This window comes from Catharus ustulatus, chromosome 3, assembly GCF_009819885.2.
Source record: "Catharus ustulatus isolate bCatUst1 chromosome 3, bCatUst1.pri.v2, whole genome shotgun sequence".
In the NCBI taxonomy this organism is placed as follows: Eukaryota; Metazoa; Chordata; class Aves; order Passeriformes; family Turdidae; genus Catharus; species Catharus ustulatus.
In genome coordinates this window covers 71873935-71900716 of record NC_046223.1, presented here as the reverse complement: position 1 = coordinate 71900716, position 26782 = coordinate 71873935, and the positions used below count along the sequence as shown (strand labels likewise).

General features: G+C 40.7%; 1 protein-coding gene across 7 annotated transcripts in view; it reads right to left on the bottom strand.

The window, feature by feature from the left end:
* The window catches only part of LOC116993577 (zinc finger and BTB domain-containing protein 24-like), a 52872-nt gene that overhangs the window by 1077 nt on the left and 25013 nt on the right, over positions 1 to 26782 (bottom strand). For 2 of the 7 annotated variants that reach the window (XM_033054361.2, XM_033054362.2), the window contains 12 exons: positions 25734 to 25940; positions 24682 to 24900; positions 21792 to 22005; positions 19765 to 19966; positions 18467 to 18613; positions 16997 to 17217; positions 15619 to 15815; positions 14937 to 15106; positions 14281 to 14379; positions 14097 to 14199; positions 13445 to 13559; positions 9603 to 9943 (listed from right to left, as the gene is read on the bottom strand). In XM_033054361.2, coding sequence (XP_032910252.1) covers positions 9741 to 9943; positions 13445 to 13559; positions 14097 to 14199; positions 14281 to 14379; positions 14937 to 15106; positions 15619 to 15815; positions 16997 to 17217; positions 18467 to 18613; positions 19765 to 19966; positions 21792 to 22005; positions 24682 to 24900; positions 25734 to 25940 — 2097 coding nt within the window. In that variant the 3' untranslated portion in view covers positions 9603 to 9740. Of the gene's footprint in view, positions 1 to 708; positions 791 to 1192; positions 1248 to 1621; positions 1636 to 3022; positions 3186 to 3807; positions 3892 to 5046; positions 5215 to 5615; positions 6601 to 9031; positions 9944 to 13444; positions 13560 to 14096; positions 14200 to 14280; positions 14380 to 14936; positions 15107 to 15618; positions 15816 to 16996; positions 17218 to 18466; positions 18614 to 19764; positions 19967 to 21791; positions 22006 to 24681; positions 24901 to 25733; positions 25941 to 26782 lie in introns of those variants that run through there. The other 5 variants (XR_004417334.1, XM_033054365.1, XM_033054363.2 and 2 more) reach the window with 5 other exon arrangements.

Genomic DNA, 26782 nt, shown 5'->3' with positions numbered 1-26782 from the left:
TTGACTTCACAAACGGTATAATCAGTATATACTCCAGAGCTACAGAGATAACTGCCTTCCTCTCATAAAACCAGAGGTACAAGCTTCATGCTGCTAGACGTTGACAAGAGTGCAACAACTTTGCACAATTCTAAAGCACTGACCATTTTAAGAACATTCATTAACAGGGTGGGCTTAAAAACAGAAAGTGTCCAAATCCTAACTTGCTGCCTGTGTCAAAAGGACAAGAAATTTTAATGGACATGTTTTCTTAGACAACAGTTCTCCAGTGATTTAAAATCTATTGTGTTTATTCAATGCGATGTACTGACAGGGGTAAAAGACAACTACTGCTATTGGAGTTCACAGAGTAATAGGACAATGCTCCAATAACCTTGATACACCATGGTTACTGTTCTGCTGTCAAACAAAAGTTTACAGTAAAATTATCACAACAAATAGTATAGCAGTAAGTTCATTGTCAGTGAACAGACACAAAACACCAAAGAAAACTCTTACAATATCTTGGCACTTGAGTTTTAGGACTTCAGTACTTTCCACTACCAATTTTTTCCTCACATAGATTAAGAAAAAAATGTCATGTTTTTAACACTCATTCAAAATGCAAACAAGTCCTGACCACTCTATAATTAAACAGGCACTACACACTAATTATAAAATTAGAAGTGACATTTTTAAACAATGTAATGAAAATAAGACATACTTTACCTGTGAATTCTAATGTGAGTCTGAAGTGAAGTTTTAGCTGTAAATGATTTGCCACAAATCTCACAAGTGAAGGGCTTCTCACCTATCAAAAAGAAAGTAACTTCACTTTTTAAATAGCACTTTTAATCAATACATTTTGCATTTTGCATTTTACCATACACAATATCAAGTGTGCACTGTTGGCTCTTCATGCTTCTGCCATGGGTCAGCAGATATCCAAAACTGAATGAACTATCAAAATGAGGGTATAGCATTTTAAATGTACACCTCCAGAATTTCTCCCCTTTGAAGATGAAGAATTAGGTGATCCAAGCCCCCAAAGCAACAAAAAGCGGTACCTATGGCACAGATGTGGGTGTTCCAGATGAACAGAAATGCTTCAAAAAAGGCTGTCCCTGAACCCTGGCATTAATGGTAGGTCCACGTGCAGCACCATGCAGACGAGTAAGCCCAAACTTCCAAAGCTGGAAAATGACTCCATTACCTTAACAACCTGCCTGGCTTTCTACAAGGCTCCATCACACTAGGCCTATGATACTCTGGGAACACCAGTTAGAAAAAAATTGAATTATCATGAGTTAAATAAAACATGAGTTTGTTTGAAAATTTTTTGCTTATTTGTTGGGGGGATTTTTTAGTGCATTTGGAATTCTGATGTCTAATTGAGTACAAGCAGAGAGGTCAAATTAGATCATAAGAAGGTTCACAAGAAACGGATACTACCCAACCAAAGCAAATCCTAATTCACACCATAACAAATCCTTGTAGCACTGAGGTTCTTTAAGACACCAGACACAAGAATCCAGATCACCACTGTGGCAATTCACACCATCAAAGCACACCAAACCCAGGGATTGGGCAGCAGCCAGTTTCCGAGGAAGCTTCCCATTTAGCATAGAACTGCAATGCTTACCAGCTTTCATGTGGCTTTGGAGGGCATGGATAAAGGATGAGAGAACAAGAAACATTTGTCAGAAGTGACCTGTGGTCATCTAGACCCAGCTTGCTACTGAAAACAGGAATAACATTCTAAGCAGACTGTATTACTATGACACAGTGTGACCAAACTGCTGCCAAAGGAGAATAGTTGTATCTATATTAACACCTGTCCCCCAAATGCCTTGGAATTGTACTTTGTTTTTGAGATGAGACAGATCAATTATTTCTACATAATTAATACTGGTATCTTGCCTGTCTTTTCTAGAAGTGAAATATATTGCAAGCCAGTGTCTGCTAAAAATCAGTTTAGCTCATATATTTTTGCAACTTGCTAGTAAGCTTCCTCTTCTCATTTTCCACCCCAAACGCACTTCTCAGTACATTTAGAGAGCTGTATCAGCTTCAGATATAAAACTCTGGGTGCATGTCAACACTGTGCTCTCCTCAATACAAATCACATGCTAACACTATTCTGGATAACCAAAATCTTCCAGAAGCACACATTTTGACCTCAGCCTATCCCAGAAAATGTAAATATTTTTCACTTAGAAAAGAGGAGGAAATGAACAAGATAAAGTACGCTTGAGACTGAATTATGTATTACAACTGCAAGTGACACACTTAAGAATAATTTGATTTTGTGAGGAAACAATTGCCACTATTTCTAGTTATTTTAAAAGACAAAATGATTCACGTGTTACCTTATGAACTTACCCTTCAAAAGAAAGTATTTTATGATGTTTTTGCCTTGTTATTATGATAGATCAACATTTTTATCTCAGTTATCCAGTGATTCATTACCAGCTTGCCCTCTAAATCTCTTAAAACACCCTCTGACGCACTTGCATTAAATCATCCCTCCCAGCGTGTCTCCTCTTGACATCTTGTTTATTACACCACAGTAAAAGCTAAATGAAAACAATTATTTTTCTGGTAACAGCACTTTCCATAAGCACTCACTCCTCACAGACAGAAGTGTCCAACTTACTTAGGACACACACTTTCTGTTACTTGTCAGCTCACTGCAAGCCCAATACATGCTGGATACTGCTCTCCCAACAAACTGAATTCTCAGTCCAGGATTCTATCACAGGAAATTACTGACATTTTCTGCAACAGAATTTATAAAATTGGGGGAAAAAAAGCCCTCTTCTTGTAATAGGCACTGCTTCTGTGCTGCTGTAACACAAGCTTTTTTGTGCTCCTGCGTTCTTGATGTCAAATCTCTTCACTAGCAACACAGGGCATCATTACATACAAATAGAGCAGAAGTTCATTCCACAGAGACAAGTGTAATTTGCTAAAATTGTTTTGTCCATGTAACTTCAACAAAAAACAAACCACAAACCCCACAAAACCCAAGGTACAACATTACCTGTATGTGTTCTTAGATGCTTCTTTAGCTGAGCTGCATCCATGAATTTGCGACGACACTGGTTACATTCCGGCAGTGAATGGCCTTGTCGCAATAACAAAAAAAGTGTCAGTGCCTAAGTGATCCCCTGTATCTCTTCAGTGATCTTTGTTAAAGCACTTGCCTGTAAAATAACCACTTTGATATAATATAGAGATAAAACAAAAGGTGATTCACTGCCTTCTCCCTATCCTGTCAGACTCCTATTTCTCAATTTAGTATTAACACAGGAAAACAGGGGACTGACACCTGCTCCTGCCCAAAAACACCTTCTCTTGAAGCTTTGTAAATTCTGATTTTCTCCTCTTCTTCCTCTGTGTGTATCTCCATCCCATTCCAGAAGTGAGAGGAGAACTTTCTAAAGCTTGTATGCCCTTACTAGTCCAAAGTATTGGGCAACTACAATGCAATTTGCACGTCAGGCAGCAGACAATTGTTTACACAATCCCCAGCTTCTATGCAGCATGGACAACAGGGCTAAAATAATCAAGTTTTATGTCAAATACAGTATAATTAATTTTTAATCATCATAAGAGCCCTCTTCAATTACATACCTTTCTACACATTCCATTTACTATACACCTTTGTGTCTTTTTCACCCTATCCACTGTTATACCAAGATAGGACACATCAAGGTAGCAGAGACTAAGTATATCACGGAGGAAGAACTTTCAGCCTAAGTCAATCTTTAGGAAGACAAATCAGCATAGACTGTAAGCCAAGTACTCAATCCAAACTTGTTATACCTGTGTGTAGTCGATAGTGGCTCTTGAGCTGTCTCTTTTGGCTGAAGTATTTCCCACACTGATCGCAGGTAAAAGCCTTCTGCCCTGTAGAGAAAATCACTTATTAAAATGTAAGCCACGTTCAAAGCAACTGTAAGGAAATAAATAAAATACACAAGTCAGCTCTGAGGAGCCAATTCAGTTTTGATTTGCCTCAACAATGATTGTTAGAGGTACATGGGGGAGGGGTTGCACATGTGCCACGTCCAGGAGGCAGCTAGGAGATGGAGGAAAGCCTTGTCTCTGGGGAGACTTTTCCTGGAAACCAGTTCATGTCTCACATGGGACAGGCAGTCAGCAGGGGAACACAGAAGACACTGTATCCCAGAGACACTCTTCCAATCAGATGGCAAAAAGTCTCTAGCAATGGACTGCAGTGGGATATTGAACTGGGCTAATGGTCTCCTGTCAGCAAGCGGAGCTTTGGGAGGACCTGAAAAGTAACTGCATCACAAGCCCCTGGGCTTTTCAAGCCAGGCTTTAGGCTTGGGGCTTTTTTGAGACCGGGCTTTTGCTTTTGAGGCTTGGTGATTTTAAGGAGTTTTTTGAAACTTGCTTTTGAGTCTTATGCTTTTTGCCCTGGCCCCAGCCTGCCTTTTGGCTCTCGCTGGCTCTTGCTCGCTCTTGTGTCTGTCCTGCCTTCCTGTGTCTCTGAGCAATTCCCTGTCTGCTTTGTCCCAGCGTTCCTGCCTGAGTGCCCTTCGTCCAACCCCGCCCACCTCTGAGCCAGCCCACTGCTGCGATTCTCACCACGACAGTGTCCAGGGCTCTGGACCTTCTGCCTGAGCATCCCCTCACCTCATGTCTGGCTGCCCGTCACTGCAGGAGCCATGCACAGGCACGCAGCGTGCACAGCCCCGCCATGGGAACATAGATGGCGCTCCCTGACCTCTAGTGGTGAAGCCCTCTTTTTTCTCTCTCTCCCCCCATTCCTTTCCCATTTTTCTTCCTCTTGTTCTCTCTTTTCCAGCTGTCTTTAGTAGGATAGCTCCTTTTCATTTTGTTCTTTCATTACCAATAAATGGTTCTCAGACACAATGTTTGTCTCATTTGACATTATTTCGTTCCTGACATCTATTTTTGGAAAAACTCCTCACAGTTTCCCTCAGTGGATCGTGACACAAGATGGATCAGAAGTACCCTTTTTTCAGAAAGGAAAATTCTTGCAGCAGAGAGCTACACTTGCCTTGAAGCATTTACCTGAATGTAGGCTCATGTGCTCCAGAAGAGAATGCTTTGTTGTTAGAGCCTTACTGCAAATGGTGCACGTGTATGGCCGTTCCCCGGTGTGCATTCGCTCATGGACTTGAAGTGAATGCTTCTGGGAAAAGCCTTTGCCACACTCACTGCATTTAAAAGGGCGCTCCCCTGAAAGCAAAAGATGACATTTTTAGATACAGATGTATCATTTCTCACTAGATATTCTAAGCTGATACTGAGATGCACTGCAATGTTGCAGCTACTGAAAAAATTATCTTGATTAATGATAAAGAGACAAGCATCACATAGGAATGAAATAATTCTTTAGCTATTGCCATATTATTCAGTGCTTAAACAATGAAATTGTTAGTTACACTGAAATCTAGGTGAGACATAAAGGTTCTGAGATCTGCTGACAAGAATAAAACAGCAAACACAGGACACACTGTAATTCACATCAGCATGCCATTTTGGATATTCTTGCTGTAGTCAACAACCAGCACTTCAACAGTTACTATTTGGCACCATCACTAAACCTAACCCAAAAGCAGCAGTCTCTGAAGGCCTACCTGTATGGCTTCGCTGGTGAATAGCCAAGAAGTGATTATGCTTAAATACTTTGCCACAGTCTTTACAGCGAGCCTCAGAGCCCACACGTTTTCTTTTTCCATCAGTTTTCCTTGCCAGTCCTTTCTCATCCTCATCCCCAAGAAGTTTATAATCTTTTAGTTTGATTGATCTCCTTATTCTCCGTTTGCTGTAACGGCTCTGAGTACTCTGTATTCCTTCAGATTTAGGATCATAGTTTTCATCTTTCTCAGCTGACAGATCAACAGCAGCCTCTGAGCCACAAGCAGGTTCAGTTCCTTCTCCATCTTTCCTCACTGAAGCCTGTTCATTGGCTACTGTTTCTTCTACTTCAGAGTCTTTTTTCATATAATTTTGCTCATTTTGCATGGAGTTGTTCTCTCTCAGCTGCCAATCTTCAGCGGAATTTGCTCCTGATTCTTCTTCTTCTTGGACAACCTTGATTTTCCTTGGTCGCCCCCGTTTTCGCTTTGGTGGATCATCACTTTTCCTATCACTTGCAATGACAGAGGCTTCACTTTCAGCTGGCAATGTACTACCTGGGCTGCGGCTTTCCAGATAGTCTGTGCAGGCCCATACCAAGTCAGTCACTTTCAGCAGCTGTGCAGTAGCCAGGATTTGTTCTGCGCTATTCTCACTGGCACAGAGGCAACCAGTGTAGATAAATTCTAGCAGAACTCCAAAGGTGTCTGCAACCATTCCCTCCAACATGTAAATTGACTGCCCTATTTCATCCTCATTTACAAACATCATTGAGAAGTACTCACTGCTGGCTGCCAGCAAAGCTTTATGGGCTCTGAATTGCACATTCTCCACTATGAGAGTAATGTCACAAAGAAAATCCTTTTTTCTTTGTTCTTCAAAATTGGCTAGAATGGTATCTTTGTGAGCTTTGGAGTAGATGATCAGTTTCTCAGAAGGATCAGTTGTTTTTGCCATTTTAATTATGAATATTAAAGAAGGTGCCTAGAAAAACAGAATAGCTTTAGTACAGAATTATTTTAAGACCCAAGTATCATTTGTTCAGAGTTCGAGTTTCTGAAGCAGTTCTGAATCCTCTGAAATTTTGAAAAATCAACACTATTGCTGACATGGAATTTCTTCCAAAAGTACTTTTAATTCCTATGAAAAAGCTACAGATGGTTTTTTAGATCAGAAATACTGCCTTTTTTATTTCTGATGTACTGTGAACTCTGTATTATCTAAAAAAAATTGCTACCCTAGCTTCTGAAACTAAAACAGAGAGAAACAACTCCTTGGTCACAGCTCCTTAGTACAGCACTGGCTTTGCATGGCAAGGTTTGGGTAGCAGGGTGACTACAAGGGTGGCTTTTGTGAGAAGCTACCAGAAGCTTCCCCAATGTCTTACAGAGCTGATAGCAGCCAGCTCCAAGATGGACCCACTGCTGGCCAAGGCTGAGCCCATCAGCTGATGCTGGCATCACCTCTGCGATAACAGATTTAATAAGGGAGAAAGAAATGTGCACAACTGCAGCTGGAGAGAGAATATGTGGGAACAGCAGCCCTGCAGACACCAAGGTCAGTGGAGGAGAAGGGGAAGGAGATGTTCCAGGTACCAGAGCAGAGATTCCCCCACAGCCCCTGGTGCAGACCATGATGAGGCATGAGGCAGTATGTCCCCCTGCCACCCATGGAGGTCCATGGTAGAGCACAGATCCACCTTCAAATCCTGGAGGACCCCACAGCAAAGCAGGTGGATGCCTGAAAGATGCTGGGAGCCTGTGGGAAGCCTGTGCTGGGGCAGACTCCCAGCAGGACCCATGGCCTCATGGAGAGAGGAGCCCACACTGAAATGGGTTTGCTGGCAGGACTTGTGACCTTGCGGGGGACCCAGGCTGGAGCAGACTATTCCTGAAGGACTGCACCTGTGGAAGGGATCCAAGCTGGAACATTTTGTGACGAACTGCAGCCCATGGGAAGAAGGGAGAGGTGGGGTGAGTTGTTTAAAGATTTGGGTTTATTTCTCATATCTGAAAGTGATCCCATTGACAATACAGTAACTTCTTCAAGTCAAGTCTGTTTTGCCTGTGCTGGAAACTGGTGAGTGATCTTTCTCTGTCCTTATCTCAACCCATGAGCTTCTCTTACATTCTCTGTTCCCTGTCCACCTGAGAAGGGGAGAGATGGAGCAGCTCTGATGGGCACTGGTATCCAGCCAGAACCAATCACCATGCTGGAAACAAAAAGGTCAACTGCTGTTTGATCAGTGCAGTTTACTCAGGGACAAGGCTAGGAAATCCTGTATCACTGTGGCAGGACTTCATGACTTCTTTTACCCCCATCTATCCTTCTGAAAATTTCTCTTTTTTAACACTTTAACACTTTTAACATTACTAAGCTTCAGCCTAAGAAGGTAGGAAATACAAACACAGTCATTGTTTGTACAGAAATAGCAGTGTTTTGATGGGTTCTGTCTAATATAGGGTTCATTAAGGTATCTATTAACAATCAATTTGATTTGCTAAGCTTCTTCAATAGTAAATTTGCAAAAATAACAAAGAAGAAAAAATCCAGCAATTTCAAAAGAATCCACTAAATATTACAGAAGAGATATGTCCTAAGTGTCCTATTTACAAAGCTCAGCTAAAGCAAAGATAAACCAGATTAGCTAGCTGTTATATCCTAATTTATATTTATTAAGTGTCATATTAAACACATATATTTGCATATTTGTATTTAGTTACTGCAACAATTTCAATCACCTGAACAAATGCTTCATGAAACAGCAGACACTACCTACAGATGATACCAAATGCTACTGAGGTGGCGAATAAGGGATTCTTTAGCCCTAATCATCTACCAAATAGTTCACAACGGAGCCAAATTGTTTTGTCTGGGAGCTTTAATTTCTGGAGCTTGTGAGCCTGATGTTTGTTGCTGGAGGACCTTAAAGCACAGCTGCTGGTGTGACCCAATCTGCCTTATCGCGCATTACAAGAATTCCTGGACGGCTGCTGCCAACTGTGCCTGCAGGCATCCCCTAACATCCACACGTGTCCCAGAAAAGGTAATGGGTGAGTTCTGATCACATGAACGACCTCACAGGAGGTGACAGCATTAGTATTTTGACTGCAAAATCCAAACCACGCGCCTTCCCTAAAAACCCCATTAATAGAGTGAGGCTGTGCTCCAGCAGAAGGCCCCCCGTTGCCGGCAGTGCGGCTGGATACACACTCCGATTCAGCCCTGGAAGGACTCAGGAGCTCCTGGGAGGTGACCCCGGGGCTGGGCCTCACACGGGCCAAGGGCACCGTGGGGGTCGCCGCCCCCCGCGCACCGTGCGAGCCCTTCGGGCCGCCCTTCAAGGGAAGGCCGCTCGTGCCTCGCGGGCCCGGAACACCCGGCCCGGCTGCCGCCCGCCCGGCCCAGCACTCACCGCTCGCCGCCGCCGCTGCACTTCCGGGCCGGGGCTGGCACCGCGCCTGCGCTGCCGCGATCAGCGCAGCACGGGCGGGGTTTGGAGCCACAGCGTCACTGGACAGCCTGGCTGGGAAGGGGTCCCCTACATCATCCGGTTCCTGCTCACGGCCGTGCCCAGGACAGCCCTCAAAATCAAACCATGTACCAGAGAGCGTCGACAAATGCTTCTTGAATTCTGCCAGACTTGGTGCTGTGACCACCTCCCTGGGGAGTCTGTTCTAGTCTAGTTCTAGCCCAACCACCCTCTGGATGAAAAACCTTTTCCTAATATTTAAACTTATCCTCCCCTAGCACAACTTGAGGCCATTCCCTCTCCTGGTCCTGCCACTGAGAAAAAGAGATCAGTGTCTGCCCCTCCTCTTCCCCTCACGAGGATGGTGAAGACTTCAAGGAGGTCTCCCCACATCTCCTCCAGGCTGAACAGACCGAGTGACCTCAGCTGCTCCTCACACAGCTTACCCTCAAGGCCCTTCACTGTCGTCATAGCCTTCCTTTGGATGCTCTCTAATAGATTTGTATCTCTCTACTTCAGACAATATATTTTATTTCTAAGATTTCATGGTTAAAAAACTGGCCCGAGAACGTGTGATGTTCACAGGCCATGTTGCAGTCATGGTGGTGCCTGATGGCAACACTCCATGTGTTAATCAGTGGAAATACAGGGTTCACACAGAAGTGGGGCGGGTGCCTTTCAGGGAAAGGAAAGTCTGCAGCCTGTCATCAAAGCCAAGGGGCCGATCTCTTGGCTCCTTATATGGGCCCTTCATGACAGTCCCCAGGTAGGGGATGAGTTGGCAGTGCTCCACGAACTGCAACAGCTTCTTCCTGTACATCTGCCGCACTGGCTCCGAGCTCAGGGGGTTGTGTGCTGCAAGAATTTAAGCAACATGTTAGTGTCCCCTATAAACTCTGTAGAATTATCTTACAGAAATTTTCAAAGGGACCAAGTCTACCTCTGTTAGTGTTACTGTGGTACAGATAAACACCTTGACTGTTGGTGCCAAGCCAAAAAGATCTAGTCTGGTATTTTAGAAAGTTCCTGATTCCAAAAGGTCACAATAATCAGAAGAATCAGGTTTTTGTTCAAGAAGACACAACAAACATGTCCAGCTGCTGTCAACTTCCCATTTCTCATGCTGTGGGATACTGGTGAAACTCCGGGCAGTGACAAATTTGGGTAGTGTGGTACACAACTGCTAGTGGCACATCCTGGGGATAGCCCAGGTCTGGTAGGACTGGTGCTGGGCCACTGTATCCTTGGTACAGGTGTTCAATGAATTAAATGCTCTGCCCATAAGGTGGGCTGCCTTGTCATACAAGGAAGTCAGGTTTGATAAGCAGGACTATGACCAACATGGCTTCATGGGAGAAAAGTCGTGCTTATCAAACCTGATTTCCTTGTATGACAAGGTGATAATCCACCTAGTTGACCAAGGGACAAGCTGATGTAATCTTCTCTAATTTCAGTAAAGCTTTCAATACTTTCTTTCACAGTATCCTTCTGGACAAAATATCAGGTACACAGCTGGATGAGCACATTGTGCCATGGGTGAGCAATTGGCTCACCAGTCAGGCACAAAGGGTTGTAGGGAATGGGGTGACATTGGACTGGTGACCTGTCATGATGGGTTTCACCCAGGGCTCCATCCTAAGCCCTGTGCCCTTCAATATCTTCACAAATTACTTGGATGCAGGACTGGAAGGCATACTAAGCAAGGTCACAGATAACATGAAATTGGGAGGAGCTGTTGAATCCCTCAAGGGCAGGGAGGCCCAGCAGAGAGACCCTGGCAAATTAGAGGACTGGGCAATCACCAACCATATGAAGTTAAATGAGGGAAAGTGCTGAAATCTGCATCTGGGATGGGGCAACCCTGGGTGTACAGACAGACTGGGCAATGAAGCTGAAAATCAGCGCCATGGAAAGGGACCTGGGGGTCCTGGCCGACAGCAAGTGGAACATGAGTCAGCAGTGCCCTGGCAGCCAGGAGGGCCAGGTGTCCTGGGGTGCACCAGGCACAGCATCACAGCTGGGCAAGGGAGGGGATTGTCCTGCTCTGCTCTGAGCTGGGGCAGCCTCACCTCGAGTGCTGGGGGCAGTTTTAGTGCCACAATGTAAGGAAGGCATTAAGCTATTAGAGAGTGTCCAAATGAGGGCAACAGAGATGGTGAAGCATCTCAAAGGAAAGCTGTATGAGGAGCAGCTGAGGTCACTTGGTCTATTCAGCCTGGAGGAGACTGAGGGGAGACCTCACTGCAGTCTACAACATCCTCATGATGGGAAGAGAAGGGGCAGACACTGATCTCTTTTCTCTATGGTGACCAGGACCCAAGGGAAAAACCTGAATTTGTGTCAGGGGAAGATTAAGCTGGATTTCAGAAAAAGGTTCTTCCCTGGGTTGAGTGCCCACAGTGGTTGGGTACTGGCACAGGCTCCCCAGGGAAGTGGTCACAGCACCAGCCTGACAGAGTTCAAGAAGCGTTTGGCCAATGCTCTCCAGGACCTGGTTATTCTTGGGGATGGTCCTGTGCAGTGCCAGGTGTTGGACTCAATGATCGTTGTGGATTCCTTCTAACTCAGCATATTCTATGATTCCATGATTCTGTGAAGAACTGACCAGTAGTTTGGAGGAGGAAGGAAGGTTTCTCTCTGCCCTAAGGCCTATTTTGGCATACATTAGTACTGAGTTCCAGTCCTCAGACTACAGTATATTATTTTAATTGTTACCCTGAGGCAAAGGAGTGAGCCAAATCATAACCATTTTCTTTTCTTATGGACAGTATTTTATATCTCATTACAAAAATTAGACAGCATGAAGAACTATGCTATAAGACACTTCAGCCCACTAGCTTTAAACTGCAGACAGCTACATTGAACAGTTTCTGAGAGATTTTTCAAGCATAATGCTAAATACAGCCCTTACAGGAGTCTAGCTTGAAATACACTCAAACACTCTAGTGATACATGGTTTACTACTCTCTTTCCAGGAGTAAATCCCTCTGCATTTGTGGTTGATCATCTGTACCTCCTCAGATACTGAAAACAATCCAGTGATGTGAGAGAAGCTGAAGAAGCAACTAAACCCCTGCTTCTTGTCCCTACTTAAATGTGAGATTAGAGAATGATGTTAATTGAAGATTTAACTTCACATAGGAATAGGATGAAATAAATTTCCAGGGGACCACAATTTGAAGCACTTTGATCAAATTATTTGATCAAGAATGGCATGACTACTCTGAAGAGATGCACAAGAATAAATAATGCTGTCTTTGCAACAAATCACAGAATCACAGGATGGGTCAGGCTGGAAGGGACCACAGTGGGTCATCTGGCCCAACCTCCCTGCTCAAGCAGGATCATCCCAGAGCACACAGCACAGGACTGTGTTCAGTTGGCTCTTGAATATTTCCACTCATGAAGACTCCAGAAAATTCTCTGGGCAATCTGTTCCAATGTTTGGTCACTAGCACATGAAAGTTTTTCCTCATGTTTAAGTGATTTGTCAATGTACAGGAATGCTATATCTTAAAGCTGGAAGCAGTCCTACCCAGTGCTAGAAGAAGGTAACTTGTTTTTCTGGATTCCTAGAGTCAAACTGTTTGGCACTGCATGAAGAAAAGACATTTATGCACTTACATAAACCTTCTGGTCCATCATCCACTACTAATAATGATTTAATGTTGCAATATACGAGGAAAACATTCCTATCATGGGCATCTTTTTGTTAGCAAAGCCATGCTAACAATAGAATGAAAACAGCCTTTGTGAATGAAGCAAACTACATATAAAAGCAGTTCGGTGGCTTAGGAACTGTGCATTTATGCAGAAGCTTACCATGTGCCTGCCCTGTTCAATGGTCTTTCTTAACAAAGCTGTGCTAGCAAAAAAATCTGTGACAGTTCAAGAAAATTCTGGAGGGCTCTGGAAACTACATGAAGAAACACAGAATGTGAAGAACTTTAAAAAACTAATTAAGATTGGTATTATCTAAAAGAATATGTAAAAATGTAAAATACAAAAGGCCAGGCAAAGTTCTCCCAGTGAACAGGTTGGCTCATAAAAGACAAAAGTGGTGGGTTGAAAGAAATGTCAGTATTGCTCCAGAAATCTCCAGCAGTACTGGAAACCAGCCCAAGGCTATAGCAGAGCTGCAAAAAAGGACATTGAGATCACAAAAGCTGGCACTAGTTAAGCTGATTGCAAACTACTAAAGATTATTACCTGCAACTGGTATCTATAGCTGAAAAAAAGCCCAAACAGAAATTCTAAAAACTGGCAAGTATGAACACTAATTTGCTCTCTGTATTGTATCAGAGGACTTATGGCATTTCTACAATTATTTTTACAGCATGCTATTTTATACACTACCTTTTAGATGGAAGGAGACAAAAAGTAGAGCAGTTTCTTTCACACTTAGGAATGGAAACTTTGGCTTAAGACTGCCGACTTCATGCAGAGCTTTTATTAGAGAAGTTGCTAGTCCCTAAAGAAAGAAAAGATGTTTAAAAGACCATTACAGAAATGTTGAACAATGCCTTATCCTGTTGTAACACAGATCTAACAATACAGGACAATACTCTAAGTTGGTGAATAGTAGAAGATAACAAATTAGCATAAGATTGGGAGGGCTGTGACTATGAATAATTTTTTAATTTATTCATGTTTATTCAAAGTGTAACAAACTATTCTTAAATTTTTCCAGGGAAGCTTGTGTCTATGCTGGTATTAAAAGTCAAATCAAAAAGATACGATAAACAACTAAGTCAGAAAATCTATCACATAATACTGCAGCTTATTATCGCCCTCTGACAGTCTTGTATTTTTTCCATTAAAGCTACAAACATCTAGTATTTTAAAGCTTTAAAAAAACTGGTCTCAATTGTAACTAAAAATTTTCAATTTAATATAATCTCCTTAGTAAATGTAAGACTCAAATACATTAATTTTTTTTTAAAAAAACTGAGTGGAATATTCTATATATCACAAAATTGTATCTTAAAATAGAAAAGCAAAAACTGGCCTGTTCAAGGTATCCAGGCAAAGGAAGTGTAGTTAGTAGCATTGGCTCTTTTTTTGGAGGGAGTTTATGGGGAAGCTTCAGATTCCAGTACTTCTCTGGTAACCTAACCAGATAAAAAGTAAGCACTTATAAGATGTATAAACAGTGACATGACTGAAGATTAAAATGCAGTTAGTGTATTCACCTCATAAACTTCTGAAGTTTTTCTTCACTTTCAAAAATGTATACTTTTTCTTGGTATTTTGCTGCATACTCGATGTTGCCAGGCACCAAAGCTTCATATCTGAAGAGATGGAGCAAGAATTACTCATTCACAGAAAACATAAAACATGTTGTGTGGTGTAAATTCATGAGCTACTGGTAGCTTTCTGGTAATTTAGTAAGTGCATTGACAAAAGGGGTAACATAGAATTGGCTATTATTGTTCTCCTCTGATGAGAGATTCTTGCACACTGAGGAAATTGTGTGACTTTATCGTAGAGCTTTATGGATCTCTTACAAAAATGTTAATAGCTAGTTTTGCATCTACTAGAGATTTATGATATTTCTTTGAATTTTTGAAAGTTTATGATGGAGAGAATTCAAACTATATCTGTCGATCTTCATCATGAAAAACACCAAGCTAACACAGATTCTTGTAGAACCTATAGCCATGTAAGTATTAAAAGGTGATTTTATCTTGATTTCCAAAGCCACAAGCGCAATACAGATAATTTCAATTGCTTTTCCTCTACAAACTCTGAACAGCATTAAAAGGTACTTCAAAAATATTTCCTCATTAATGCATTAATACAGGACACATAGTCTGTAATTTAGATTATGAGAACTCTAGTGACATACCTCTGTTTTCCATCTAGGTAAGTGACTGGACAGTATCCCTGCATTTCAGCCTTTACAGGGAGTAAGTCCTTCACTTCTGTTGCAGTCAGTTTCTTTGGTAGCATATGTAGGGGTGGGAGAGGGTGAGATGCCAGCGATGATACATAAACCTCTGGTCTGCTCAAGAATTTCTGTAGAAAAAGAAATGTTTTTATTACGAAAGAAGCACTGTAGGACTGTTAGTCAAACTCCAGAGGACTGGCTCACACAAGATAGATACCTATTTTTTCTACAAGGCAACAGTGTGTTGGCATTGCTGTTGCTCTCAGGTAATAATTTCTTTTCCAACCTACTCTCAGTTGAAGTAGTCACTATCCAACCATCATCCATCACTATCTACTGCTATCTTAAGCTACTTTCTAACCCAGTCTCCCCACAAGAGAAAGGAGAGACTTACTGTTTTCAAATGAATGTTTGATCTGTGACAATTTGTAAGACAAGCTAGTTTAATGGTGTCTGTGCTGTATTTTGTCTGCCTAGACATTTGATAGCAGAAGTATGCAGAACAAAAGTTTGAATGCTAACAACAGTGGTCTAATTCAAGTTGCATATTACCTATTTTTGTATGGAATCAAAGAATCTAAGCAACAATGTTCCCTCTTCCCACAGTTCCCTCCTTTTTGACCTGCTTTTTGACACGCACTTCCAGTTCTTCCTGTGAAGCCATTCTGTAATAGCACCCTTGAAATTCTGCAGCAAACTCCAGTGAGGGAGTTACAGAGCAGTCAATCAGTTCCCCTTTCTCTGCAAGACTGACAGGACAGTACTGTCCACACTCCCCCAAATGATTCTGCAGTTCCTTAGGAGTGATACATAAATCAGCAATGCTGGCTGCTTTGCCTGTTAATGAAAGCAATTAATGATAGTGTTTTATTTATGAGAGACATAGAAATATCAAACAATTTTACTCAGGAATGCTACAATCTAGAAGGTAATTCATAATTTGAAAATGATATGAAATAATGAGAACTAAACCAGCAATTTGATAATAAAATGAAGTTATAACTCATTTTACCAATTAATTTAAATAACATTTTTGTAGCATTTAAGAAATATTATCATTATTAATGATGTGGGATACTCTGCATGCTCAGCATATTAGGCTATTTTTCATATTTATGATTTCACTCCTTTGTGTTACTAAGGGACATTTCAGCTATTATTTTATTTCTTTACATTGATGAAAAAGAGTACAGGGTATGATGAAAGCCTCCCCTTTATTCAACCATATCTTGCAAATATTACATTCCGTCTGGAGGAAATATATTCAAAAATCTTGAATAAAATGTCATCTCAAACCCAAATTACTTTAAAATTGTGCTTTTTCAAGCTTGATGTGTAACAGTTAGGTGTATTTTAATATTTTTGATTATGACTCCAGTTTTTAAGATGGGTGCAGACACAAAGCTGTAAAAGTTAAACCCAAAAGGTGGATATAAGATGAGGAAGTGTATTTGCCCTTCAGAGGAATTCTAGTTAAATAACACAGACATGTTTAAAAGGCATATTTAATCCTGACCAGTGCTGCCACACAAAAAGTCAAGTGAGAACTGTGCCATTTTAGAATAAAGGGGTCTTCTTCCCAAAGCACAGAATTCAGATGGAATATTTAAGCTTATTTCTAGATTTTAAATTAACATCTTCCCTCTCCCTCCCTCTTCCTTTACTAACATTAAAGTGAAGCTGCAAGTTAGAGTTCCCCTTGTACCTTTGGGGTACTCTTTGTGATTTACCACCCAGTGTTGCCAGATCTACCATGAACCAGGGATTCTGACTTCCTTTAGCAGATTTCTGTTATCCTGTTCTTTGGAGGATGGCCTCCAAAGAACCTGTAGCTGGCTTTGTCGTCACTCTTTTCAAGAGATCTCTTAAAGATCTCTGCAGATGAGATTGAAGAATTTAAGGATATGTATGTGCCCAAGAATTAGTCTCATCCAAAGAAAGGTGAAGTTGTCATGCACATAGTACATTGCAGCTTTTAAAAGAAACAAATATTCTGGGAAAGTTTGCTTTTCTTTTACCTTCTTTTCTTCTTTCCAGGTATATCTGGATTTTTTTAACAACTGCCTGAACTTCCTGCAGAATGGTGTTCCAGACCTTCCATTTACTATGATTGGCATCAATCACACACCAGTTCTGATGTTCCTTCATATAGTAAGTTCTAATATCATTAATGTGCTGTTTATAGCAGGAATTTTTAATAGCTAGAATCTGTGGGCTGTCATGTTCAGGATAGGAAGGTCTAAAGACAATGAAAAATAACAGCGATTTAAATGTGAAGATTACATAATTTCATTGAATTTCAGGTGTAGAGTTCACTGTAAGTTCTTTTTGCAAAATTTTGCTTATTTGACACTGTAGAACATAGTTGAGAAATACAAATTTCTTATTATGAATACTACCAGCTACATGGGAAAAGCAGTGTTCTTATGATCAGACAGTCCTGTTCAAAAATGAAAAACAAAACTTTTTCTGTTTATCTCCCAAATACAACTTAATAATTGTATTGTAAAGGATTTGGAATGTATCAACACATATTACCTGACACACACTACAAATACACCATTAAATGGTACCCTGATATTGCATACTTGGTTTGTACTTAAGCCTATGAAATATAATTAAGTTTAAAATGAAGTTTAAAGTAAATACTTTCAAAAACACATAATTGATTTAATTTTTTGCAATGCAAATTGTCTTTAGTCTTTTGGTAAACAATTTTAACATTGTACTGATTACTTGATAAAAAGAAAGAGACAAAAAGAAAAGGACAAAATGAAAGAGGCATGCAATAATGCTCCAAGCTATCTGGAACTTCTTAGAAAAACTTCCTCTAATGAGAAACAGGTTCTTACACAATTTAATTTTAAGGTGAATGTTCTGTTCTTTTTCATTCTCTGTCTGCTTATAAACTACTTACTGTTCTTCCTTACAAACAACCAACAGCTCTTGAAACAGAATATTTATCTTCCCAGAAAAACAAAGAAGGGAATGTACTGAATTGAAAGGCTTAGAACTTCTGAATTCTGTACATTACTAAATATGCATTATTTCTGTATTTTTAAAAGAACTCTAATTAAGTTTTTAAAAGAGATTATTAAAATATCAATACCTTTTATGATAATAATTGATGAAAAATAAATCTCAGCAGCAGAGAGAAGTGGTAACATTTCTGATGTACAGTTTCATAAAACCAGCTAAACTAAGCAGTGAGTGCACAGCATTGCACATTTGTAATCTCAGTCATGTAATAGAGGGATCTGGCCAGAACATGCCCCGAGCACCTTACATCTATGTTTCTGGTCTATGGAAATCAAAGCATTAGAAAGAAGAGAGACTGGTTCCCATGTTTTTCATATATGGAGTTCAGAGACAGCTGATTTATGCTTCAGGTTAGATACAACCTCTGAGTATAGCACTGGGGCACATCAATAGAGATATTACAATATCATGTAGAAAATGGAAAAAATTCTATCAGGGAGTATCACTACCGGCTTCTGCTTTCCTTATCCAACAGCGCTCTTCTGAACACCTCCTTTGTATCCATAGCTAATTCAAAGATTTTCACTGGAATTATCTTTGTTGATTCCAAGAGATTGACGTGGTTTCTTGTTAGAGGATATCCATCAATTACAACTCTGCACACAAACAGAAACAGAGAAATAGTTTTCCTAAGAAATGAGTTTCCAATCAATCAGTAAGTCTGTGTATAATTCTAGTATATTTTCCATGGAGAGACAAAAGTCTACACCCATGCCATGAAGGCATCGCTGCTCTCACTTGACAGGCACAGTCTTTACTCCTAAGAATTTATGACAAAATTTTTAAAAAATCAAGTAGGTAGAAGAAGAAATAGTAATGAGAAAAGGAAATGTTAAAGGGCATGTGGATGGCTGTGACTTATAACAATGGTGTACTTTAAAATTCTGACACATCAATCATTCAGAAACATAATTCTAACTACAAGAAGTCTCCATGTGGATTGGGAGGAGCAGTTTTTAAAGTGGCAAGTAAAATGATTTACTACAGCATTTGAAGTGTTTCTATAATAACATTGAAGAATAAATGCTTTTCACATATTAGGCAATACTGAAAAAAAATATACTGAAACAATATTCCAGGATTTAACATGAAAGAGAAGCTGAAAGAATTCTGATCTCAAGCACAAATAATTTTCAAAGATTATTGTAGAATTGCCTTTCTCTGTAACAGTTCTCCTTTTTGGGGAGAGAAGCTGAATGTCATGAAATACTGATGATAAAGCTTTTAAAATCTGCCCAATTTCAAAGATGTTTCAGTGGTGGAGAAAGAGCCTAGGATCACATATGAATGAGGTGGAAAGACTCACTGGTTTCAGTTCCTCCTTAATAACTTCAGTTGTTAAGAAAATCAGAAAAAAAACTTTAGTACTGAACCAGCCTATATGATCTAAGAGAATCAGGTGTGTCCAAGCTGGTTCTGGAGTTGGTATAAAAGAGACCAAATGGTAGTTTCCAAAGGATAGTAGAAGATACTGGCTTATTGACTGAAAAAAAGTAACTGTCATAAAGTATATTACTTGGATTTACTGGAATATAGTTAGTTGAAAATTGCAGAAAATTATGCTTTGGTCTCACTTCCCAGAGCAGTTGTAAAAAAAAAATCTCCTTTTGTACAGATTATTTTCTCAATGCAGAAACCACTGATGTGTTTTAGTGAAACTGTTTTACAGCAGTAACATGGGAATCCATGTCTGTGAAGGGACTGGCATGTCTTGGAGAAACCCCAAAATCCCCAAGAAGACTCTTACCCAGTGATGTTATCCACGTGATTTAGCAGAGCCACATCTAGAGCCTGGATGGCCAATTCATCTGGTACGGTGAGTCCTTGGAGAAGGTGTGACTGTACCTGAAGTGCCAACTGGCTCTCTGGCTGGTTGTTTATCACAAACTGGATGGCATCTCCTAAGGACAGGTGCAGGAATCCATAAGCACTCGCAAGTCTCTGGGCAACTGCAAAATATTTTGATTTCAAGTCACAACTTGAAACAACATCACATATGCACAAGGCATGCTTATAATTTAGCTCAAACCTCAGCAGATATAGTCAACATTTTAAGAGTGTGTTAGAAAATATGCCTCCTTTGCTGCTTCTCTTACGGAACAGTGCATCAGTTACATAATTTATCCAGGAAATGGGAAATATGGCCAAATTTCATCTTAAATATGAACTACAGTAGTTTCACGAATACAAGCCGCACGGATTATAAGCCGCACCCCCGGTGCCTCGACAATGTTGCTGTCTTTGTCAATAGATAAGCCGCACCCCGAATATTAGCCGCACTTTCGTTCGTCGCGAGAATCCGTGCGCAGCTTTCACAAATTGGCCAATTAGTAACAGGATCGCGGCATAGCGGGCTTTACTGGCTCGGGGCGGGGCCAGGAAGGCTCGGCCCGCTCATGGTTGCCGACGGGGCCGGGTGGCCCAGCTCAGCGCCACGGCTCGGCGGGGCTGGCCGGCTGGTGCTGCCGCCGCCGCCGGGCTCGCTGGCCCCCCTCTCCCGTCAGCACCGCCCCGCTGCCGCGTTCGCTCGCCCGGCTGGCAGGGCTGCCGCCGCCGGGCTCGCCGCCCGCCCCGCTGCCGCTTTCGCTCGCCCTGCGCCGCGCCTCGCGAGCGCCGCGCCTCGCGAGCGCCGCGCCCGCCCCGCGGCGGCGGCGCTTCGCGAGCGGCGGCGGCGCTTCCGCGAGCGGCGGCGGCGCTTCGCTCGCGGCGGCGGCGCTTCCGCGAGCGGCGGCGGCGCTTCGCGAGCGCCGCTTTCGCTCGCCCCGCCGGCAGGGCTGCCGCCGCCGCCACCAGGCTCGCCGGCCGCCCCCTCCCGTCTGCACCGCCGCCGCGTTTCCTCGCCCTGGCCGGCACTGCAGGCCCCCGCACCGCCGGGCTCCCCCACGCTGCTGGCCCCGATTATGCTGGGCTTCCCCCGCTGCCAGGCAGCCCCACCCGCCGGCCTTCCTGCTTCTGCCATGCTCCCCTGCACTGCTAGCCCCAGTTCTCCCGGGCTCCCCCGCCATGCTGGCTCAGGCTCTGCCGCCCTCCCTGCCCCGCCCTGCTGGCTCAGGCTCTGCCGCCCGCCCCCACACTGCTGGCCCCGCCTCTGCCAGGCTTTCCCACCTCTGCCGGGGCCGGCCGGGCTCCAACTTGGCTTGGGGCTGCCGCGGGCTCTCACTTCCGTGTTGGCAGCTTTTAGAATTTTGTTAATAGATTAGCCGCCCCGGAATATTAGCCGCACTTCCGGGTTTCCACCAAAATTTTGGTCAAATTGGTGCGGCTTGTATTCGTGAAATTACTGTAATTTGAACCTCTTTTCTTCCTAACATCCTATTCTAATCAATAAAATTAATTTCCTCCTCCTCCAGTTAAAGGCAGAAGTGTGTGGGTTGACACAGTCATGGAGGAGGAAGGGGAGGACGATGGAAATCTTGGGGGTTTTTAATCTAGAAATTTGGAAACAGACTGGGGAGTGGGGAGTTGATCCTAGGACTATTTCTCCATTTTACATTAGCTTACTGAAAAAAGTAAGAATAAATTAGAAAATACTAATAAATAATACAAGGGGTATAAATAGTACAAGTCCAGTTTTTCTAAGTGCAAGTCCAGGTCACTAACATCTTAAAGACCTGGAATAAAATTCAGATGTACAATGCAGTATCAGACTGTCAAATGAGACACTAGAGAATGCAACTAAAAGAATCTGTGCCCAGCAAATAACAGTAAGGACAGATACAACTTCAGTCATTAAAAAATGTTGTTTTGTTTTTTTTAACAGATAACTGCTCATACCTGTAGTCTTTCCAGATTTTGGAAGTCCCACAATTGCAATCTTTACTGGCATAGATAGCTTAGGTTTTGGCTGACAAATATATTTGATGGGATTTGTCATAAATGCTTCTTTATTTTCTTTACTTGAAAAGAAATAAATATATTGTCGATGGATTACTGGAAAGACTGCACTTCCCTGTCTTTGCTGTGGCTTGATCACATCTCCTTGGCTTAACTGTATAACATACAAAATGAGAATCAATTCATTAGGTTTGACAAAGCTTTTTCTTCCTCTGTCCCAGAGAAGTGGCTTTATAGGCAGGCAGAGGAATACCAACCACATGAGACAAACCATCAAGACATTCTGAAATTCACACATATGGACATAATATTTTGTTCAAATCTAAGAAACTTCTATACCTACACTTCTTGTTGAAAAAGGTGAAATAAACATTGAAGACAGAAACAATACTTGCTATTTCCAGTAGGTGGTACCGTAACACTTCGTCTGTCAAGATAGTGTAGTCAGAGAAGAGTAACGTAATAGTTTTTTTGAATTTTCAAAGAATAAAGAGAATAATTTTATTCCTCAATGAATTAAACTCACCTGCCTGCCTGCCAACAGAAAATACGCTAAGAATACTGCATTCACCAGAAGTCATATACAAATGAAGATGTAAAAAGATAATCCATACTTACATTATGGTCAAGTGTAAAACCACAACAAGATAAGCTGAAAAAGTTCTTGGAAAAATACATGCACTGCTGATGAAATCTTTTCAAACACATTACACAGCCCACTAAAAATTCTCCAGTGTTGATTAATCATTGACATGTAAGAGATGCATTTGGCAGAAATAGTCATTGAAGTAATGCCAGATTAATTCCTTGCACTACTCTTCTCTATGGAAAAACTTAGTCATGTCCCTGTTGCAGCCCTTCTTGGAAGAAACTATCTTAAAGCGTCAATAAAAGATGCTTTAAAACAAAATGTAGAAAAATAATATGTAGGAAAAAAATGCCCAGACCAGATGGTATTCACCTTACTATTTTAAAGGGGCTCAGAGGTGTAATTCTGAGTAATGTGTAACACTGACCTTCCTTCAACAAAAAAGGAAGGTGGAGAAAATTACCATTTAAAAAAATTTTTTTTCCTCCAGTGTAGAACCTGGCAAAAATAGTCCAGTAAATCTGACTCTGTATTGAGCAAACTGAAATACATTAAGGAAAAAAACCCAGTAGTTACATGCATACATATAAAATAATGGGGAAGAGCCAATTCAGCTTCTTGTCAAGGAAAATCATACCTCACAAATCTATTACTATTCTTTGAAGGAGTCAGAAAGGTTGGTCTGGTTATTACAGCTAGAGATGGGGCTGTTCTACTGTGTGGCATTGTCCTGTCAGACTCTTCTCTTATCCTTAGGTTCCTATTCCTGCATCAAGTCATTTCAGGGTGCTTACCCTCAATTTATGGGATTTCATGAGTCTATTCTACTGCATATCTGCTTCCATTCTTCACTCAGCTCATAATGTTTATTCTCTGCTTATCTAATCAGTTACATAACTACTTCCCCTCCCACCCAAATTAATCTGAACGTAACTGGCATATACTCAATTTGCCTCTCTACCCCAAATCTTCCAGTCTGTAATCAATTTTATAATTTCTGTTATTATCCTAAAATGCCCTCAAAATGATCCTATTTCCCTTTCATTTTTATCAGCTTGTACATTTTCACTGTAAGCACATCACTCTTATTTTAGCCAACAGCTTCCTATGACTTCTTTCTTCTAACTAAATTGTACTTTTTGGTTAGTAAAAACCACTATATATATATATATATATATATATATATATAAATATATATAACAAAGGAATCAAGTGGAGAAATGGAATACAAAAATGTAGTGAAATGTGACAGGACAAAGTGCAGGCACTGGGTTGTAGACTAATTGCAACTAAACACATAAACTGTGGTTCAGTAGTTGGAAATGACTAAGTGTAGACGTACCTACTTCTATTAGTATGTACCTAGATTATTAGATGCCAATTGATGCAGTCATGAAAAAGAATGAAGATTCTGATCCTAAGGTTAAAGAGAGACAAATGTGATCTGAACATGTGAAGACCCAACATGATGCTATACAAAAGAGAATAAAATGGTTTGATTAATTTGCATAGTAAAATGAAGGCCAATGTATGTTTCCTTCAGGGCCTTTGTGCTTTCTGTATGTTGTTCACTGGACTTTTTTTTCAATGAATCTTTCTTTTTAATTTTTATTTACTCACAATCCAATCTGCTTTTATTACTAGCATTAAAATAAAAGAATTATCTGCAAATATTTAATTTCCTACCTTGGGGATAGTGATGAGTACTTTCTGACCTCAGCTTTGCAGATCTCTAGTAAAATATCATGGAAATAGATTTGTTGCTCTTCAAAAATTTTAGATTTTGACAAGAAAGAATTATTACCAAAGAATGAAGTACATCTAACATTTTTTGCCACTACTGGATTTGGTGGGCAGTTGTGTGTGTGGCTTATTAGAAATTCACATTCCAAATCCTTTCAGTTTATTCTCACTAATATTGGAAGGTTTAAAGAACTTCTCTATTGTCCTGTGTTTTGTGCATCATTAAGAGTTAGACATTTCTTTCTAATTCAATATCACCTTTAATCATGTCACCAATGATAGTGTAACAAATTTTACTAAATGCGTCTCAGCCTTACATTAGCTGCAACACTGAAAACACCAACAACTTTCACTATTAATGCTTGCTGTGTTTTGTGTATATTCAGTGGTGTAATTTTGATTTAGTACTGTAGTTTTCATTAAATATTTCTGGTATCAGTTGCTACTGTTTGATGACATCCCTCTTGAAAACATTCTTCAGCCATTTAAGAACATTACCTTGACTGGATCCCACTGACCAAAAGAACTTAGTAATTTATATGAGAAAACTAGCATCTTCTGTGCAAGTGGAAAAGTTATTGGATAACATTTCTCAAAAATGCTCCTCCGGTTCTCCACTAGAGATTTCAGCTTGCTGTATATTTGGTAGCACACAACACGAGGCTTCCGTCCTCCATTGATCTCAACTCGTGTTATTAAAAGCCTTTCAAGTTCTTCCTGGTTATGAAAACATAATGAAATATTAGAATCATAAATGCAATCAGATTTTTAATAAAGACTGAAGGCAAGATTTTCTGTGAATTATCAAGTATTTCCTAAGCATGTTCTCAGTCCACAAAAATCAGCAAAGTTTAATGGGAATTTGTCTTCTTGCCCACTGAGTTTAAACTTCTACATTTGGTGTCTCTCTGCTATAATATTGTATTATGATCTGGTTTTGTAAACCTCTCTGGTCAGTGGATAGAGCTTCTTCTAAATCATGATTAGTTTATATCTGAAGTGAGATACTTAGTAGATAATAAGCAAATGTTACCAATCTACCTTAGATGTAGCCTTAGCATTGCACATACCTGGTGTTAGATGAGGTTACCTCGCCATAGGCAATTGCACTGATTTCAAGAAAATTATGTCACTAGGTGTGGAAATGGTGCCAAACCCCTGCCGTCTTAACCAAGATTAGATTTGGAATTTTTCTTTACCTTTGGTTTTATCACCAGCAACTAGGAATTGTATTTAAAAATAGGGCTGTCTAGTGAGCATTTTGCCTCAAAAGTTATTTTGAAATACTGTTCATACATTGACACCAAGACTGGATATGTCTACCCAAAAGCTTCTTTTTTGTTTTTTCTCTGCTATATTAGTCATATAAATTATATACTCTTTAAAGTCTATACCTTCTCAGTACAGTCTTCATCTTGGTCACATACCTAGATCATGAGTACAGGAGCACGGTTATTTAGGCACTATCATTTTTAAATGTGAAAAATAAATATGGAAATTCTTCTTCATGTGATCATATAATTTAACAAAATAAACAGTGGTATCAATACCTGAACACTTTGTAACCTTTCTACTTCTGATTCAAACTTCTCTGAAATTTCACTTTCCATGCGCTCAACAGCATCTTGTTCATTTTCTTCCTCTTCTGGTTCTTCATCTTCTTCTTCTTCTAAAAACTCTTCGGCAAGTATAGCTTCAATATCTTCATCCTCCTCATCCTCCTCAGTATCTTCATCATTATCCTTATTTGCTAAAGCCTATAAAGACAAAATATTTTTTTGTTTCATGTCTATGATGTAGATATTTGGAAGGAACATATGGTATTCTTGTCTTTTTTTAAATTAAAAAAGCCAATAATTCAACAATACCTCATTTTGGGATATCCTTTATCATATGCAAAAATCTGGTAAATTCTAGAATCTTATTTCAGGAGAAAATACAGCAGTATTGTAGAGTGCATACAGTGAACCATTATACCAGTTCCAAGAATATTTAGAAAACCTGAAGAGCTACACTGCAGTTTTGATAAGAGGAGTGTTTTTAATACATGGTATTGCAATTTGATAGGACTTTGTTATAAACAAACATGTCTGATGAAAGTGTAGCTGACAGAATATCATGAGCAGTCAAGTAGTACGTGAATGCATTTATAAATATACTATGTAATTGATTTGGGCAGAAGTCTCTCTACTCCTGGTAGAGTCATATTCTGGATTAACCATGGATTTGACAGTGTACTTAAAGGCACATGCCTAATTTCCATTAGTGTAGGGATCGGCGCTCGGAAGATCTCGCGTTGTTACGGAAAGCTCGCGATAGGGATAAAAGTGCAAACATAAGCACTAAAAAGTGCAAGGCGAGGCAGCGGTCAGCGAAACACACGTAACCAATCATAGAACATATTACCTTATATGTACCGTCTAAAAATAAGCATAAGCATCGTATAGTATATAAGACTAATGCACTAATAATAAATTGGCTTTTGTTGCATCCACCACGTTGGTGCCTGTGCTTCATTGCCCCTGGGACGGGATGTCCTTGACCGAAGCCCTCCGGTGTTAGAACTCGGTTGCGGAAAGCAACAAGTGGTGCCCCGTGT